The sequence below is a fragment of the Podarcis liolepis genome (assembly GCF_965112155.1).
Source record: "Podarcis liolepis genome assembly, chromosome: 4".
Classification (NCBI taxonomy): Eukaryota; Metazoa; Chordata; class Lepidosauria; order Squamata; family Lacertidae; genus Podarcis; species Podarcis liolepis.
Window position 1 is genome coordinate 99,761,608 of NC_139558.1, and position 16,369 is coordinate 99,777,976.

Sequence of the window (16,369 nt, forward strand, 5' to 3'; positions counted from 1 at the left end):
TACGCAGAAGATGCAGTACAGTGGTACCTTGGTTCTCAGACGCCTTGGTTCTCAAACGCCGAAAACCCGGAAGTTAAGTGTTCCGGTTTTCAGACGTTTTTCGGAAGCCGAACATCCAATGCAGCTGTCGGCGATTGTTTCCAGGGCACCCGCACCAATCAGAAGCTGCGCCTTGGTTTTCGAACATTTTGAAAGTCAAATGGACTTCCAGAATGGATTTAGTTAGGCGCTTTTGTTTTTGCTATTTATTCTGCGTTTTTGTTTTTGAGGCTTTTTTGGACAATTTGATTCTGTCACTGTGTGGGACCCAGTTCAGCTACTGATTGATTGATTGTGTGACTGTGGAAATGGATAAAAGCCCCCCATCCAAACAATGACAATCATCAGTGCAGGTAAGAAAAAATAATAATTTTAGTTTTCATCATCTACAATACCATCTTATTTATTTTATAGTACAGTACATTGATTATTACTTTCATTTTATGGATCAATGGTCTCATTAGATAGTAAAATTCAGGTTAAATTGCTGTTTAAGGGGTTGATTTTAAAAGTCTGGAACGGATTAATCCCTTTTGCATTACTTTCTATGGGGAAGCGTGCCTTGGTTTTGGAACGCTTTGGTTTTGGAATGGACTTCCGGAACAGATTAAGTTTGAGAACCAAGGTACCACTATATTTCTTTTTTGTTTGGCTGCTTTCAAGGAGGCAGAAGCGAGGGCCTGTTTATCGTCACCCAAAAACGACGGTTGTTTTCCAAAGCCTACACCGTATAATATAAAGGCGGAGACATAGGAGAGGCAAGGGAGAGCACCCGCATTTTCTGTCCTGGGGTGCTAAACGTCCCTGAGCACCTATGCTTCCGAGGGAGAAGAGGGACCACAGCAGCTTTCCCTCACGTTCCTCAGGAGCTCGACACCCGTGAACAGTTGGAAGGCGATCTCTTCACACTCGCAGGACACCCCACACTCAAACAGACACCCAAACATCACCGACTCGCCCTCCTCGCACACGGCCAGGTCCGAATACCCGCTGGGCCCTTTGTTCAGCACCCACGGAGTTTTCCAGCAGCCCTTCTCCAACGGAGAGGTGTTGAGATAGATGCCCAGATCCACACGCTTGTGCCTTTTTGTGGGGTGGGAGAAGAGCAGCCACGACCTGGCACCCTTGAGGGGGGCCGAGGAGAGATCGAGACCCGACAACTTGGCCCCGTCTTTCTTCCGGCCCAGATCCAACGGCTCCAGCTGAGGGGAGAAGCTCACCACGCTGCCCTGGCAACCGTGGGGAGACTCGCACAACTCCTCGCACAGGGAGGGGCTGACAAACTGGTGGCCGTTGTCGGTGCACAGCGCCCCGACCCGGTAGTTGTGGAGGCTGCGGGCGTTGCAGTAGAGGACCCGGCTGTCGTCCGGGCACGACAGCTCAGCCACCTGGCACTCGGAGGTCAGCAAGGCCTCGAGGAGCGGGCTGCGCGACCAGCTCTGCCCACCGTCGTCGCTGTAGAAAGTGAGGCAGTGGGGCTTGATCCAGCACTCCAGAGGGCGCCCAAACAAGCGCTTGTGGATGTAATAAGCGTATGCCGGGATCACCAGGCGGCCGGAGCTGAGCTGGACGCCGTGGCCCGGGCCGACGGCAAACGTGGCCCAATTGGTCAGCTCTCTGCCAATGACCGCCTCGGTCAGGTCAGTCGCCTGGCTCCAGGTGCGGCCGCCATCTTGGCTGGAGACGTAGCAGAGCCTGGCGGCGTTCCTCCCCGTGCTGATCTGGTGCCGTTCCGTGATGTATTTCTCCACACAGATGAAGAAGAGGAAAAGGGTGCCGCTCTTCCTCTCGAATACGGGGCAGGGGTTCATGGTGCGGTGGTTGGGCAGGACGGCTGTCTCCAGCGGTTCCTGAGGACCCCACTGAAATACAAAGCAGAGGATGAGTTAGAGCACAGGTAAGGGTAAAGGGACCCCTGACCGTTAGGTCCAGTCGCGGACGACTCTGGGGTTGCGGCGCTCATCTCGCTTTATCGGCCGAGGGAGCCGGCGTACAGCTTTCCGGGTCATGTGGCCAGCATGACTAAACTGCTTCTGGCGAACCAGAGCAGCGCACGGAAACGCCGTTTACCTTCCCGCCAGAGCGGTACCTATTTATCTACTTGCACTTGACGTGCTTTCGAACTGCTAGGTGGGCAAGAGCAGGAACCAAGCAACGGGAGCTCACCCCGTCATGGGGATTCAAACTGCTGACCTTCTGATCAGCAAGTCCTAGGCTCTGTGGTTTAACCCATAGCGCCACCCGCGTCCCTTTGAGCATAGTCAAGCTTTTAATACCTACTGCCCACTAATGCATCTTTCTTGATGGTAAAATTTCCTTACCGCCCACCAGTGCTCGATGGAAGGAGTATTCAGCTTGTGCCGTAGAACCCCCTACCGCCCACCTAGAATCCTGAAACGCCCATTAGTGGGTGGTAGGGACTGTTAGAATTCCTGCTCCATGATTGCAGTCATGAGACTGTTGTCTTTCACATGACGGTATGTGTTTTGACTCCACAGAGTGGGAAGTGACGGAGACAAGATATTTGTGTTACTGTGTTGCGTGAAGTGGGACTACTGTCCTTTGTTCTTTCTCTATCCGATGCTAGAGAGAGAGGGAGCGATGTTGCAGTGCTCTCTCTGTGTTAATAGTAATAGTAATAATAATAATAATAATAATAATAATAATAATAACGACAACAATAATATATTATTTATACCCCGCCCATCTGGCTGGGTTTCCCCAGCCACTCTGGGTGGCTTCCAACAAAACACTAAAATACAATAACCTATTAAACATTAAAATCTTCCCTAAAGAGGGCTGCCTTCAGATGTCTTCTAAAAGTTTGGTAGTTGTTTTCTCTTTGACATCTGGTGGGAGGGCATTCCACAGGGAGGGCGCCACTACCGAGAAAGCCCTCTGCCTGGTTCCCTGTAACTTGGCTTCTCGCAGTGAGGGAACCGCCATTAAGGCCCTCGGCACTGGACGCTCCTTCAGGTATACCGTATTTTTCGCTCTATAACACGCAGATTTTTGCTCCTAAAAAGGAAGGGGAAATGTCTGTGCGTGTTATGGAGCGAACGTGTGCTCCCTGGAGCCGAAAAATGAGGCAAAAATCAAACCGCGCTTCAGGGAGAAGGGAGCTCCGTGAGAAAGCTGTTGCTTTCCTGCATTCTGCCTCAGGGTCTCTCTGCCCACCCTGCTCTGTTTCGTTGCTGTGTTTGCTCAAACGGAACAAAGAGCAGGGAAAGCCCCTCCCCTCCAGGCAAGTAGAGAGGAGAGCAGAGCGTCGCTCTATCCTGTCCCTGCTCCGGAGGGAACAATGTATGTGAAGGGAAGAGAGATTACAGGTTCGGCTTAAAATTCTGATTTGACTTCCTACTTTTTGTTTTTGGAGACACACAGCATTCAAATATGCTTTCTTCCATTTAAAAGGATGAAATCCTTAAACAGTGTTTTGCCTGTAAATTCATGCGATCTGGAAGATTACAGTGTCTGTACCTCTTAAGGGATGGCAAAGCTTAGGTTTCGCTGCTAAATAGTTCTTAATGCAGATAAAATGCTTTCTTCTGTCATGCTGGTGGGAGGGAGAGAGAGAGAGAGAGAGAGCGCACGCTGGCTGGCTTGGGTGGGTGGGTGGGGGGAAACTTTTGCCTTCCTTTCCTCACGTTATAGCCCTCTCCTGCATTCTTAGCCTTCTGTGTTTTTCCTTCCCTCCCCACTTAAAATGTGGTTACAAAGCATGGATCCACATGGATCCTCAGGATCTTTGCATTGGGTCACCCCAAATTCACCATCAGAGCACACAGCATGTCCATGGCTACAGCCTGCCCCCCCAAAATCACACACCCATTGTTGCCTGGGGCTGCAATGGTGCAAAAACGTGGTTACAAAGCATGGATCCACATGGATCCTCAGGATCTTTGCATTGGGTCAGCCAAAATTCACCATCAGAGCACATAGCATGTCCATGGCTACAGCCTGTCCCCCCCCCCAAAAAAAAATCACGCACCCACTGTTGCCTGGGGCTGCAATGGTGCAAAAACGTGGTTACAAAGCATGGATCCACAGGGATTCTCAGGATTTCTGCATTGGGTCACCCCAAATTCACCATCAGATCACATGTCTGTGGCCACAGCATGAAGCACAAAAATGATACGTCCACTGTTTCATTCAGAATATTTTTTCCCTTGTTTTCCTCCTCTAAAAACGATGTGCGTGTTATGGTCAGGTGCGTGTTATAGAGCGAAAAATACGGTATATGTAAATAAAGTAGATTAGCCAAAATGCTGAGTTGCTGAGGTCTGTTACGCAAGCTGCGAAGACTCTGCGGATCCCTAAGTGTGCTGGTGTCGGTTGGCATCGGTCGCTGTGATGTTCGGGTTGAAGAAAGCTTTCGAAGCTCCCGAACAATCGACCAGGAGGGAGAGAACATGCCAGTCGGGCATGTGTCTCTGCCAGGGTCCTACTCGAGTGTAGGATGAGCTCCTGACAGAGACCAGGTTGACAACCCCTGAGTTAGAGAGTAAGCCCAGATATTTCCCTCGCTTCGCTGTGGTGCAGTGGTTAGAGTGTTGGACTAGGAACCAGCGAGGCCGGGGTGCAAATTCCCGCTCGGCCCAGGAGCGGACTTACCAAAATCACAAAAGAATCTATTTATGTATGCAGCTACGGCTGCACGGACAGTATTAGCACAATATTGGAAAGAAGAAGGTGTCCCAGCTAAAGAAGATTGGCAAGTTAAATTAATGGAATATTTTGAAATGTTTAGGGAAGTTTTTAATATTTAATGCTGTATTGTTTTTAACACTTGACTGGGAGCCGCCCAGAGTGGCTGGGGAAACTCAGCCAGATTGGCAGGGTATAAATAATAAATTATTATTAATATTGTTGTTGTTATTGTTATATAAATGGCAAAACTGACAATGAAATTAAGGGGAAGAGATGACAACAAATTCAAGGAAAAATGGAAGATGCTTATTGCATATATACAGGAGCATCGTACACAGGTTAATACATTAGCAGGGTTTTAAAAGTACTTGTGATTTTACAATGAATGGATAATAGGTGATTTAAATATGTTCCAAATTTAACAATGGACATCCTTGTCTGAGCATAATCGTACTTTTTGCTGAGGACAGAAGTGGCATCCCAGCGCTCGAAAAAGGCTTTGGGGTTTTTAATTTGGGAGTCAAGCGCCGTTGGAGTGAGCACACCATCTATTTTCGGGTATCTTTAAATAGAGGTTTAAATTCCACTCCCTTCTCGAACTCCGCGCAGGCTGTGTGTTCAAGGAGGGCAGCGCTACCAAACACTCAGACCGTTAACCTATTCCTATATACTGTACTTTCAGGGCCGGCTTCCCCATAGGCGCTAGGGGTGTGGGGCACCCGGGCGCTGGGCTCTCAGGGGCACCAGGCCGAGAGTCCGGGGCCCGAGAGTTGAGTCTGGGGAAGAGCCCGCCCGTCGGTGGAAGCGCCTGGGACTGGGCAACCTGGCGCCACATATACTTAAGACAGCCCTGCGTACTTTTCCATCTACAAGATGCCCCCTATTTGGGGGGACACAAATTTTAGAAAATGGGGGAGATGGCACAGAGTTGTTGAGCTTTTTTGGGGGGGGGGATTTCCCAAGGCTTTTGAGCTTTTTTTAAAGGGGGCATTGCATCACTAAATCCGCCTCCTGTCTGTCCCATCACTGGTGACCAGAATCTCCAGTGGCAGAGAGTTCCATAGGACTGGGACGTTTGACACTAAAAGCTAGGTTTATTGCTGCTGTCAGATGAGCCTCTCTGTCTCGGGGAATGACGAACAATGCTCCTGCAAATGATCCCAGTGATCGAGCTGAGATATCAGGGTTCTGGTGATCCCCGCGGTATCCTAGACCGAAATTGTTCAGGGCTTTGTAAATTAATACAGTTGAAGAAAATGAAACTTCCCAGAAGGAGAAGAGAAGCATTTCGGTGGCTTGGATTTGGAGAGGACAGAGCTGAGAGGCCTTGCCTGGATATTGTTTTTTTAAAAAGTATCTCAAACTTGATCCCTGGAAAGTTGATGCAGGATTAGCAAATTTGCCCTTTTTCTTGTAGGAGTGTCTGCTTGCTTCCGCTATCATATACCGGGACTCAAACCCAAACCCCCAGTGTTACCAGGGCAAGTTCCCAGCAAGGCTTCAAGTTACTTATTGAGTCAGCGGCATAAATATACACAGACCGGAACAGCTGTCAGTCGCTCAGCCTGACTGGCAAGCTGTTAACCCTATCTTTCCATTCCTTTTTTTAAAATGTGGGCAGAAGGCATATGGAACAGACTCTTTATAGCCACACGTGGAAGAATCTATGTCATATATCTGTTGCTCATGAAGTCAGGGAGCCAAACGGGACAATTACTTGAATTACTTGGATCCGATTGTTGCAGCCACAAATCCAGTCAAATTTATCTGAATTTAGGTTTTGTCTGAATTTCATTGTACAGTCGTTACCTTGGAAGTCGAACAGAATCTGTTCCAGAAGTCCTTTTGAATTCCAAAATCTTCGGAAACCAAAACGCGACTTCCGATTGGCTGCAGGAAGCTCCTGTAGCCAATCAGAAGCCGCGCCGGACGGTCGACTTCCGAAAATGCTTCGAAAACCGGAACACTCACCATTGGGTTTCGATCGTTTGGGAGCCGATTTGTTCAGGAGCCAAGGCATTTGAGATCCAAGGGACGACTGTTTGTAAATTGTTATTAGCAAAGACCGTAGGTTTTTTAAAAATCTAGTTCCATGTGTGCATATCATTATTATAAATACAGGGTTGTACACAATGGCATAATGTAATTTGGGACAAAGCATTTTCTGAAAAGAAAGCGAAATACAACAAAAGAGCTTTAAAGGCACTCTCAGGGGAAATCTATATATATATAAAATGCAACATAAGCACAGAAAATTGGGAAACACTGGCCTGCAAGCACTGCAGTTGGAGAGCAGCTTTTACTAAAGGTGTCACGGGCTTTGAAGACACTCGAACTCAGGACGCAAGGGAGAAACACGCTAAGAGGAAGGCACGCTTAGCAAATCCACACCATGATCAACTCCCACCCGGAAACCTATGTCCCCACTGTGGAAGGACGTGTGGACCCAGAACTGGCCTCCACAGAAGGGTTACCAGACGTCCCGGTTTCCCAGGGACAGTCCCCGGATTTGCGAATAAGTCCCCGGACAAATTCCATCCCCTGAATGTCCCTGGATTTCATCTAATGGCCCCAGGAAACGCAGCGGCAACAGTCTCAGTAGCCCGGAGCAGTTGGCTCTGGCTGGCTTCAGGAGCTGCTCAGAAGTCCCCATGTGATGGTTGTGCAGGGGCTTGAAGACGCAGCTTCCGGGCTGCCTCCACCTTCCCTGACCCCAGCAACTAAGCTGTGAAGGGAGGCTTCATGCTGCCTATCAGAGCTTGTGTGCAAACAGGAGGGGGCAGGGATCTCTCAGTTAGGCAACGGGAAGCCTCCCTTCCCAGCTGGGGGACTTGCTTCAGAGAGCATTTCCCCTCATTATACATAGTGCACAGAGCACCTCCCCACCTTCATTAAACAACTTACCTGAGCTGCCTGCCACCCTGCTGTCACGCTGGAGTTGGCAGGCCCATGAACTGCTGCGTGACGACAGCCTTACATTTATTGTATATAGTAAGAAAGTAAAGAAACGTGCAATGAAAGAATAGCAGCGTTACGCTTTCTGCTCCTGGCGTTACCTGAACGGACGTTCCTTCCTTCCGCCCTCGCCTCATCACCAGGAACTTAGCATCTTCGTCTCGGGGGGATGAGCGCTCTTCTGCAAACGCCAGGAAGGTGGACTCGGAGGGCAGGTAAAGCAGCGCCGGGATGCGGTAGGTGAGACCCCCTCGTTTTTTCTGGCTGAAAAGAGTCACCTTCCCAGAGCCAGCCTGAGCCTCGGCCATGTTTTCTGGGCATGCAGAAATATTCTAGGAGACGGGGAAAGGAGAGAGCTTGAAAGCCAGAACTTATTTAGTTACATTTCCTTTTAGCGTTCCTGCGCGTCTAGCAGAAGCACAAACCTTCAGATCGGTCCGGTTGATTTGCTGACATAGCTTACATCAATACATTTTGTTACAGAGGCTATTGTGCTTTGTATTGTGCCTGTGTGAACCTGCTACTTGTGTTCTTGCGATAAGCGTTTTAGCTCCTCTCTTCCCAAAGTGAAATACTTTCTCAGCAGTTTCTTAACAGTTTCTTAAAGTGATAGGCTACTGTAAGCTCCCTTTCCTCAGTCACTCCCAGGGGTCCACATTATTACAATTTGGGGGCCCTTTGGGGGCCCCACACAACTTGACTTAATTTAACAAAGTACGGTAGGTTGGATTTTGAATAAATGTGCAATAAGTTGTTACTGTTTTGAATTTCACTGTGCCATTATCTCCCATAGTGGGCCATGCAAACCGCTATTCTGGATGATGCTTTTTGCAGAGTACCAGGTACTGTGGATGCATTTATGAAACCAAGCTGGAGAATGGCCCCAAAAGATTTGGGAGCTGATGATCTAAACTATCGATCCTTCATTGGAACAACCAGCAAGCTCCAAAGTTTAAAGCTTCCACTGTTTTGTGGAAGCGAGGGGGCTGGAGACTAGAGGGGAAAGACCACCCTCTTTCTGGAAAGAAAAGATGCAAAAAGTGAGGAGAGGCACATTTTACCCTTTGGAGAATAGACTTTAAAAAACCACACCTATTTATTGATTTATTTTTAATGTACACCCACCCACTTCTAAGTAGTCTACATAATAATAATAATAATAATAATAATAATAATAATAATAATAATATTTTTTTATTTATACCCTGCCCTTCCCGGTTCAGAAAACCAGGCTCAGGGCGGCTAACAACAAATTTAAAACACTTAATTGATGCAACAAAAAACAGCATAAAATACAGTATAAAATGTGAATAACAATGAATTCAGAATTCAAAAATCAATTTAGGGGCGAAATCCATCCAATAAACATTAGATGAAATAAAATGTTAAAAAATATGATAGAATTAATATTAAGCCAGTGTGACTAGGACAGGGTTCAAACCCCCATTTGGTCTGTGAATTCTCAGGTGACATCAATAAAATGCATGTTCATAATATGAGCGCATAAATCACACATCTGAAAGACGGCTAGCTCTGTTCTTTGGTTGCCTCTGTTCTCAGACCGGTGATCGGACCTTGATGGGGAGTCGGGCTGTAAAAGCCAACCCCAGTTTCCTTATAATAAACACGGGGTGATTTCAGACCCATTATTCCCTCCCAGGCTCGCCTACCTCACAGGGTGGTTTGTGAGGATCAAATGGGGGGGGGAGAAGAACCCCAAACACCACTTTGATCTCCCTGGAGGAAAAGGTAGGGTGTTGATGCAACAAACAAATAAAAACAAAACCAATAAGTTGCTATTCCTGTCCATGAATTACTCCACTAAGGGCGATGTCTAACTAAGACGCGCTCAAAAGAGTCAGACCCATCGACTTCAATGGAATGGCTGGTTTGGTCCATTGATTCAAATGGGCCTGACTCTGGATATGACTAATAAAGGATGGTCACACAGTCCATGGCATGGGTAGGGAAACTAAGGCCCGGGGGCCGGATCCGGCCCAATCGCCTTCTAAATCCGGCCCACGGACGGTCTGGGAATCAGCGTGTTTTTACATGAGTAGAAAGTGTCCTTTTATTTAAAATGCCTCTCTGGGTTATTTGTGGGGCATAGGAATTCGTTCATTCCCCCCCCCCAATATAGTCCGGCCCCCGACAAGGTCTGAGGGACAGTGGACCGGCCCCCTGCTGAAAAAGTTTGCTGACCCCTGTACTGTATGCGGCTTTTTGTTTCTGAACTTTGGCAGGCACATCATTTTGATTTTAATAGTATTCAAGCTGAAGGTAATTTTAATTTTTGATTTGGTGGGTAGAAGTAGCTTCCCAAATAGTATTCTGAAGGTAATTTGCGGATGAAAGAAGGAGAAAAGGAAATTTTTTGAAATAGTTAATAAATGTGCAAACACCAAATAGATAAGAGGTAGAGATCCAAATTTAACACTCCAAAAGTAGGTAGCCATTTTAAAAAGTCCTCAAAGGATTTCAGCTCCAAAGGTGGACTGACTGATTAGGGCTCTGATATGTTAGAAAGAGAGAATTTCCCTCTCTCTTTCCTCATATAACGCTAGTGGATTGGCGTGAGATTCAGGACAGCCAAATGAAAATACTTTTTTCATATGCTGCATAAATGAGTCATGAAATCCTTGGACATAAGAAATGGTGGTAAAAAATAAAATAAGGGATGGTCAAGAATCTTAGACAGCGGGGAGAGGGATTTACGGCTACTTCTGCTACTCTAAGTAGGGGCCCCTATTCCTGGAGGTCTTCATTAAAGGGTGTGTGCCGGGCTGGATTTAGGTTTGATGAGGCCCTAGCTGCTGAAGGTAATTGGGCCCTTTATATGTCCAGCTGTCCTTTGCCCACAACAAATTGTCCCTGTTTTCTGTGTTGAATATATGCTATGTGGTAATTTATGGACCTAATAGGTATCTCAAGACGTTTGCACATGACAAAATATGTATTTTATCACAGTAACTGTTGAACTGAAATACAATTAAGAAGAAGTATATTCAGATGAAGATGATGGACTTTTTGGACCTAGCCAACCTGACTGGAATAGTCCGTGACCAGAAGGAGGAGGATTACCAGGAAGAATGGATGAAATTTAAAGACTGTTTAGTTAAATAAGTTAAATTAATTGGTGAAGCTTGCAAATAACAGATAGGGTTAGGACATAATCAAGTAATGGGATGAATTAATATGTTTAATACTGAATTGGAAAGGAAAATAAAAAGATGTTAATTTTATAAGAATAGTGGTTTTGGAAAACCGTTAAAATTATACACACTGAAATTCAACCAGGGGGATACGAGGAAGTCACTCAACAATGTTACCAAGTTTGGTTTAAATATGGTTGAGATTTATGTTTGTTTGTCTATTTAAAAAATCTTTGGAAAATCAATAAAAAAAATTGGAGGAAAAAAGAAGTATATTAATAGTGAAATACAATTAATAAGTATATTAACAGTGAAATAAGTATTAAGCTCTAACATAAAATGATTTTTTTTTATTCATAACAAACTTAATAACGCAAACACATTGGCATTTGGCAATAACAAAAGTTCCTTGAGAAACACAATTTACAAAGGCTCATAATCCAGTCTCGAGAAACTTGCCATAACATGAAACAATAATAGGTGTAAATACTGTATAGGATGCAAACAACTAATTATTATAAACAGCAGAATGGTGGCACCCTATATATAGAAATGAGGAACCAGTGATATTTTAGGGAGCAGGCTAGCAGGCGGGGCCCATGACTTACATCACAGGAGCCTACACAACACAAAACACTGTTGCTGTATGTAGCTTTTATTTTATTTCTTTTTTATCTTATATTTCGGAACTCTACCTCCAGTTTTCCCCCCCTTTAATTTTTTGGGGGCCGCCAAGAGAGTGGGGCCCTAAGCTATAGCTTGTTTAGCTTATACCTAAATCTGGCACTGATTGCATGCCCTGCGCTGCCCGCTTCCCCATCCATCCATCACTCACCGCGCAGCGGATTCCTCGCAGTGCATAAAGACCCAGCATGGGGAGGAGGGGGGGCTGGGTTAGAGGTTGGGTTGGGGGTTTGGGAAGCGCGATCCGCAGGCGCAGGATCCGACCCTGCAAGGAGAGAGAAAGAGAGACCAGGGAGAGGCGCTTCCTCGCCTGCGCGCACAGCCCAGCTTTGGCAACAGCTGAGCGCAACTTGCAACAAGAAATATAAATAAATGCTCGGCAGCAGCTTCCACAGGCTGCCAGCCAGCCTGCTGGGATCCGGTTCCCCGCTTGGCCAATCAGGGGAAAGGATCTCTTTCAGGAGCCATAGAGTTAGTCCATGGAAAATAATGGCTAGCAGCTCCAGCCTTGGAGAGGCTTTTTGCAAAGCACCAGAAGGAAATTCAAAGTCAACCCGCAAGCTGGCGGCAGTGTGTCAGTCTACACTTTTGCTTTCTCCCTATGCCCCATGCAGATGAGCAAGAGGCAACGTCAGAGTATGTTAAATGAGCCATTTATGAATTGTTAATGGGTAAAAACTTCCCCTCTTTAGCCACTGTGAGCTGCCAATTAACTGAGAGCTAATATTTTAAGTGAGGAGGAATTAAAGAACCTTTTATTGAGGGTGAAAGAGGAGTGTGCAAAATATGGTCTGAAGCTCAACATCAAAAAAACGAAGATCATGGCCACTGGTCCCATCACCTCCTGGCAGATAGAAGGGGAAGAAATGGAGGCAGTGAGAGATTTTACTTTCTTGGGCTCCATGATCACTGCAGATGGTGACAGCAGCCATGAAATTAAAAGACGCCTGCTTCTTGGGAGAAAAGCAATGACAAACCTAGACAGCATCTTAAAAAGCAGAGACATCACCTTGCCAACAAAGGTCCGTATAGTTAAAGCTATGGTTTTCCCAGTAGTGATGTATGGAAGTGAGAGCTGGACCATAAAGAAGGCTGGTCGCCAAAGAAGTGATGCTTTTGAATTCTGGTGCTGGAGGAGACTCTTGAGAGTCCCATGGACTGCAAGAAGATAAAACCTCTCCATTCTGAAGGAAATCAGCCCTGAGTGCTCGCTGGAAGGACAGATCTTGAAGCTGAGGCTCCAAGACTTTGGCCACCTCACGAGAAGAGAAAAGACCCTGATGTTGGGAAAGTTGGAGGGCACAAGGAGAAGGGGACAACAGAGGACGAGGTGGTTGGATGGTGTTCTTGAAGCTACCAGCATGAGTTTGACCAAACTGCGGGAGGCAGTGGAAGACAGGAGGGCCTGGCGTGCTCTGGTCCAGGGGGTCACGAAGAGGCGGACACGACTAAACGACTAAACAACAACAACAATATTTTACCGAGAGACACAGCTTTCACAGAATTGTAAAGAAACCCAATGGTCCTCTATTGATTGATTGAATTTATATAGTCCAACCCCCTGCAATGCACGCCAGATTCTGCTTATCTTTGCAAATGTGCTACAGTTTTATTGCTGCATCGCTAGGAGACTTGAATAATGGCGGGGGTGGGGGGAATATTTCTGTACAGCCATATAATAAAATACGAGTGTGGTGTAATAATACATAAAACACAATTTACCAAAAAAAGAAGACCATCATTAAGGTGATGGGTTAAGCAAAGTACAAAATAAACACCTGCAAAGGTCTGTTAGCATTTAAAAAAATAATTTGAAGAGAATGTCAAAACCAGGGGTGCCTGCAAAATCTCTTTCTTATACAGTGTGACTGGTGGCACTCTATATATATTTTTAATCCATATGAAAATACCTGTTTAAATCCATATCCAGATTCATAGTTCAGTTAAAAATACAGACTGTATTCAATTCTCCGCCATCCCTACTCAAGATGTCTGTCACCCCATTTGGTGAAGCAAGACGGGCGTGTTAGATACTGTTTGTTTGAAATCTTGACATTGGGCAGCTGAACAATGCAATAAAACAAGGGATGCCCACAAAAATGAGTTTTTAGCCTGCCTGTTCCTGCAGGCTTTGGGGCGGGGCACACAATGCTTTTCACTCCTCCTGTCCCAGAGAAGAAACCAGTTTTTCTCCTAACCGGTAGCATGAAAAGGATTTTTAGATTCATCACATGGCGTTGGGCCATACAGTGTGCGTTCCGCGTGCTACGGTTTTTGATGTATGCAAAAACCCCTCCAGAAAAAAAGAAGGAAGCGGAAAACGGAACTGACAGCAGATCATTTTATTTAAACACATCCCCTGTAGGCTATTGTTCGTTAACAGCTTCCACTTCTATTTCCCACATGCTCACAGTGCAATGTCCTGGGATTTGGCTGGCGTTGGTGCCAGAAACTTGGGCAATACAGCTGGACCAAGCAAAGGCATAGACGGTGGGCAACAGGGAATGCGCCACTGCTTTAGGAAAACAAGCCAACTTCATAAACAACGTTTTGAAGTTTGGTTGTTTCAGTAAAGCACAGTTAAGGCCAACCACAGTTTCTCGAGGTTCAAACACAGGAAACAATAGACAAATGGAAACTTAAACTTCCAATCTCCTCCTCATGGCTGCACCAGAGAGGGAAGAAGGTTGCTGAGAAGGCTTGTTCAAATTTGGCTGAGCTATAATTTTAGCACAATAAGACCTTACTGTGAAATGGACAAAGGCGCCCATGCTGACAGCACTGCTAGCTTAAAAAGCAAAGAAAGCTCTTAGCTAGGGTCGCCATATTTCAAAACGTAGAAACCAGGACAGCACCGAAATTGGGGTTTGCTTAAAAATAGCTCAACAAAGTTGCTTGCAGCCCTATCTTAGCATCTCCTTTGAGGGAAGCCATGACAGTTAAAAGTGGTAGAAAACTGATCTACATTTGTAGCGTTTGACACATAATACATTCCCAGCCAAGCTGAGTTCATCCAACATAACAGAAGCACAGCAGATTGCAAGCGTTTTGGCACAAGAGTTCAAAACTGAGTACTGTATAAAGATTTTGGCACAAAGGTCTGGCTTAGGCTCCAATATTTAGTCCCATGCAGGGACAGAAGGCTCAAAGTTCAATCACGGCGTCTCCAGATGAGGCTGAGACAGAGAACTTTGCCTCAAACTCTGAAGAGCCACTGACATTCAGTGTAGACAATAAACATCAACAGCAAAAATAATAATTTATTTATACCCCGCCCATCTGGCTGGGTTTCCCCAGCCACTCTGGGCGGCTCCCAACAGAATATTAAAAACACGATAAAAGATCAAACGTTAAAAGCTTCCCCAAACAGGGCTGCCTTCAGATGTCTTCTAAAAGTCGGATAGTTGTTTATTTCCTTGACATCTGATGGGAGGGCGTTCCACGGGACGGGTGCCACCACCGAGGAGGCCCTCTGCCTGGTTCCCTGTAACCTCACTTCTCGCAGGGAGGGAACTTCCAGAAGGCCCTCGGAGCTGGACCTCAGTGTCTGGGCAGAACGATGGGGGTGGAGATGCTCCTTCAGGTCTACTGGGCCGAGGCTAACTAGGCCAATAGTCTGACTCTGTGCACAAAGTACTATTCCCTTCTCGTCCCAGTCTTTCCAGGACCGTTGGGACTCTCCTCAAGTCCTTGAAGAACGGCAGGGCATGTAAAAAGATGGCCCCAGTATGAAATTGTCTGGTACCCAAAAGTTTTCCAGCTCTCTATATATCAGGAGTGGGGAACCGCTTGAAGAATATGCCTATATAGTGTGTGTGTGTGTGTACACACACACACACACACACACAGTATAAAAATATTGTTAAATAAATAAAAAAAGAATTTAAAACCCCGTCTTTTGCAATGATGGAGGCGTGGTGCTAAAGGTGTCTGCATCAGCAGAGATCATATCACCAAAACCCAGACTTTCTTCTGATGTAGGAGCCTCAGGGAAAGTAGAGAATGCATCTGCCAAAATGTTAAGTGAATGAAACCACACCTTTCCACACTAACTGTTGAATATGGAAGCACCGAGTGTCTGAATGCAGCAGAAGGCTTTCTGTGCTCTTCTAATGAGGTACGTTTGGAGGACCTGATGGTTGTTCACTAGAAACAGCGACCATTTCCAAAGACCTCAGTTTTGTAAGCCCATGACTTTACCAAGATGTGCAAAAGAGTAGAACAGGCTTCCCCAACCTCGGCCCTCCAGATGTTTTTGGCCTACAACTCCCATGATCCCTAGCTAGCAGGACCAGTGGTCAGGGATGATGGGAATTGTAGTCTCAAAACATCTGGAGGGCCGCGGTTGAGGAAGCCTGGAGTAGAATGAGCAGGTTCTGTCCTTGGGTGATAAGGATGCTGTCCAACACACTTGTTCCTTTAGTGTAATTAATAATAATAATAATAATAATAATAATAATAATAATAATAATAATAAATTATTTATACCCCAACCATCAGGCTGGCTTTCCCCAGCCACTCTGGCAGGCTCCCAACAGAACACTAAAAGCAGAACAAAAATTCAAATATTAAAAACATGGAACAGGTGTGTTGGACGCCGCTCAAGTTTTGCTCAAACTTCGGGAGAGAGAGAGAGGGCGAGGGAGGGGAGAGGGAGGGGGAGAGGGAGAGAGAGAGGAAGGGAGAGGGAGGGGGAGAGAGGGAGGGGGAGAGGGAGGGAGGGGAGAAGGAGAGGGAGGTAGGGGAGCGGGAGGGAGGGAAGGGGAGCGGGAGGGAGGGAGGGGAGGGGGAGGGAGGGGAGGGGGCAGAGAGAGGGAGAGAGGGGGGAGGGAGGGAGAGAGAGGGGGAGAGGGAGGGAGGGGAGAAGGAGAGGGAGGGAGGGGAGCGGG

At 46.4% G+C, this 16,369-nt stretch overlaps 1 protein-coding gene across 1 annotated transcript; it reads right to left on the bottom strand.

Annotated features, from left to right (window-relative positions):
* Positions 1–255: 255 nt before the first annotated feature.
* Positions 256–11,924, bottom strand: LOC310705229 (sialidase-3-like). The gene is made up of 3 exons (XM_083499796.1): positions 11,632–11,924; positions 7,746–7,976; positions 256–1,901 (listed from the first exon to the last, which is right to left on the bottom strand). The coding sequence occupies exons 1-3, from the start codon at positions 11,668–11,670 to the stop codon at positions 852–854; spliced, it is 1,320 nt and encodes a 439-aa protein (XP_083355922.1). The 5' UTR covers positions 11,671–11,924; the 3' UTR covers positions 256–851.
* Positions 11,925–16,369: the final 4,445 nt, after the last annotated feature.

Bases quoted from the DNA above. Each gene is read 5' to 3' on its own strand.
- LOC310705229 (XM_083499796.1), bottom strand. From the start codon at position 11,670: ATGCTGGGTCTTTATGCACTGCGAGGAATCCGCTGCGCG. The intron at 7,977-11,631 runs GTGAGTGATGGA...CCCGTCTCCTAG, and splicing joins TGCGAGGAATCCGCTGCGCG to AATATTTCTGCATGCCCAGA. The intron at 1,902-7,745 runs GTAACGCCAGGA...TTTGTATTTCAG, and splicing joins AGGAAGGAACGTCCGTTCAG to TGGGGTCCTCAGGAACCGCT.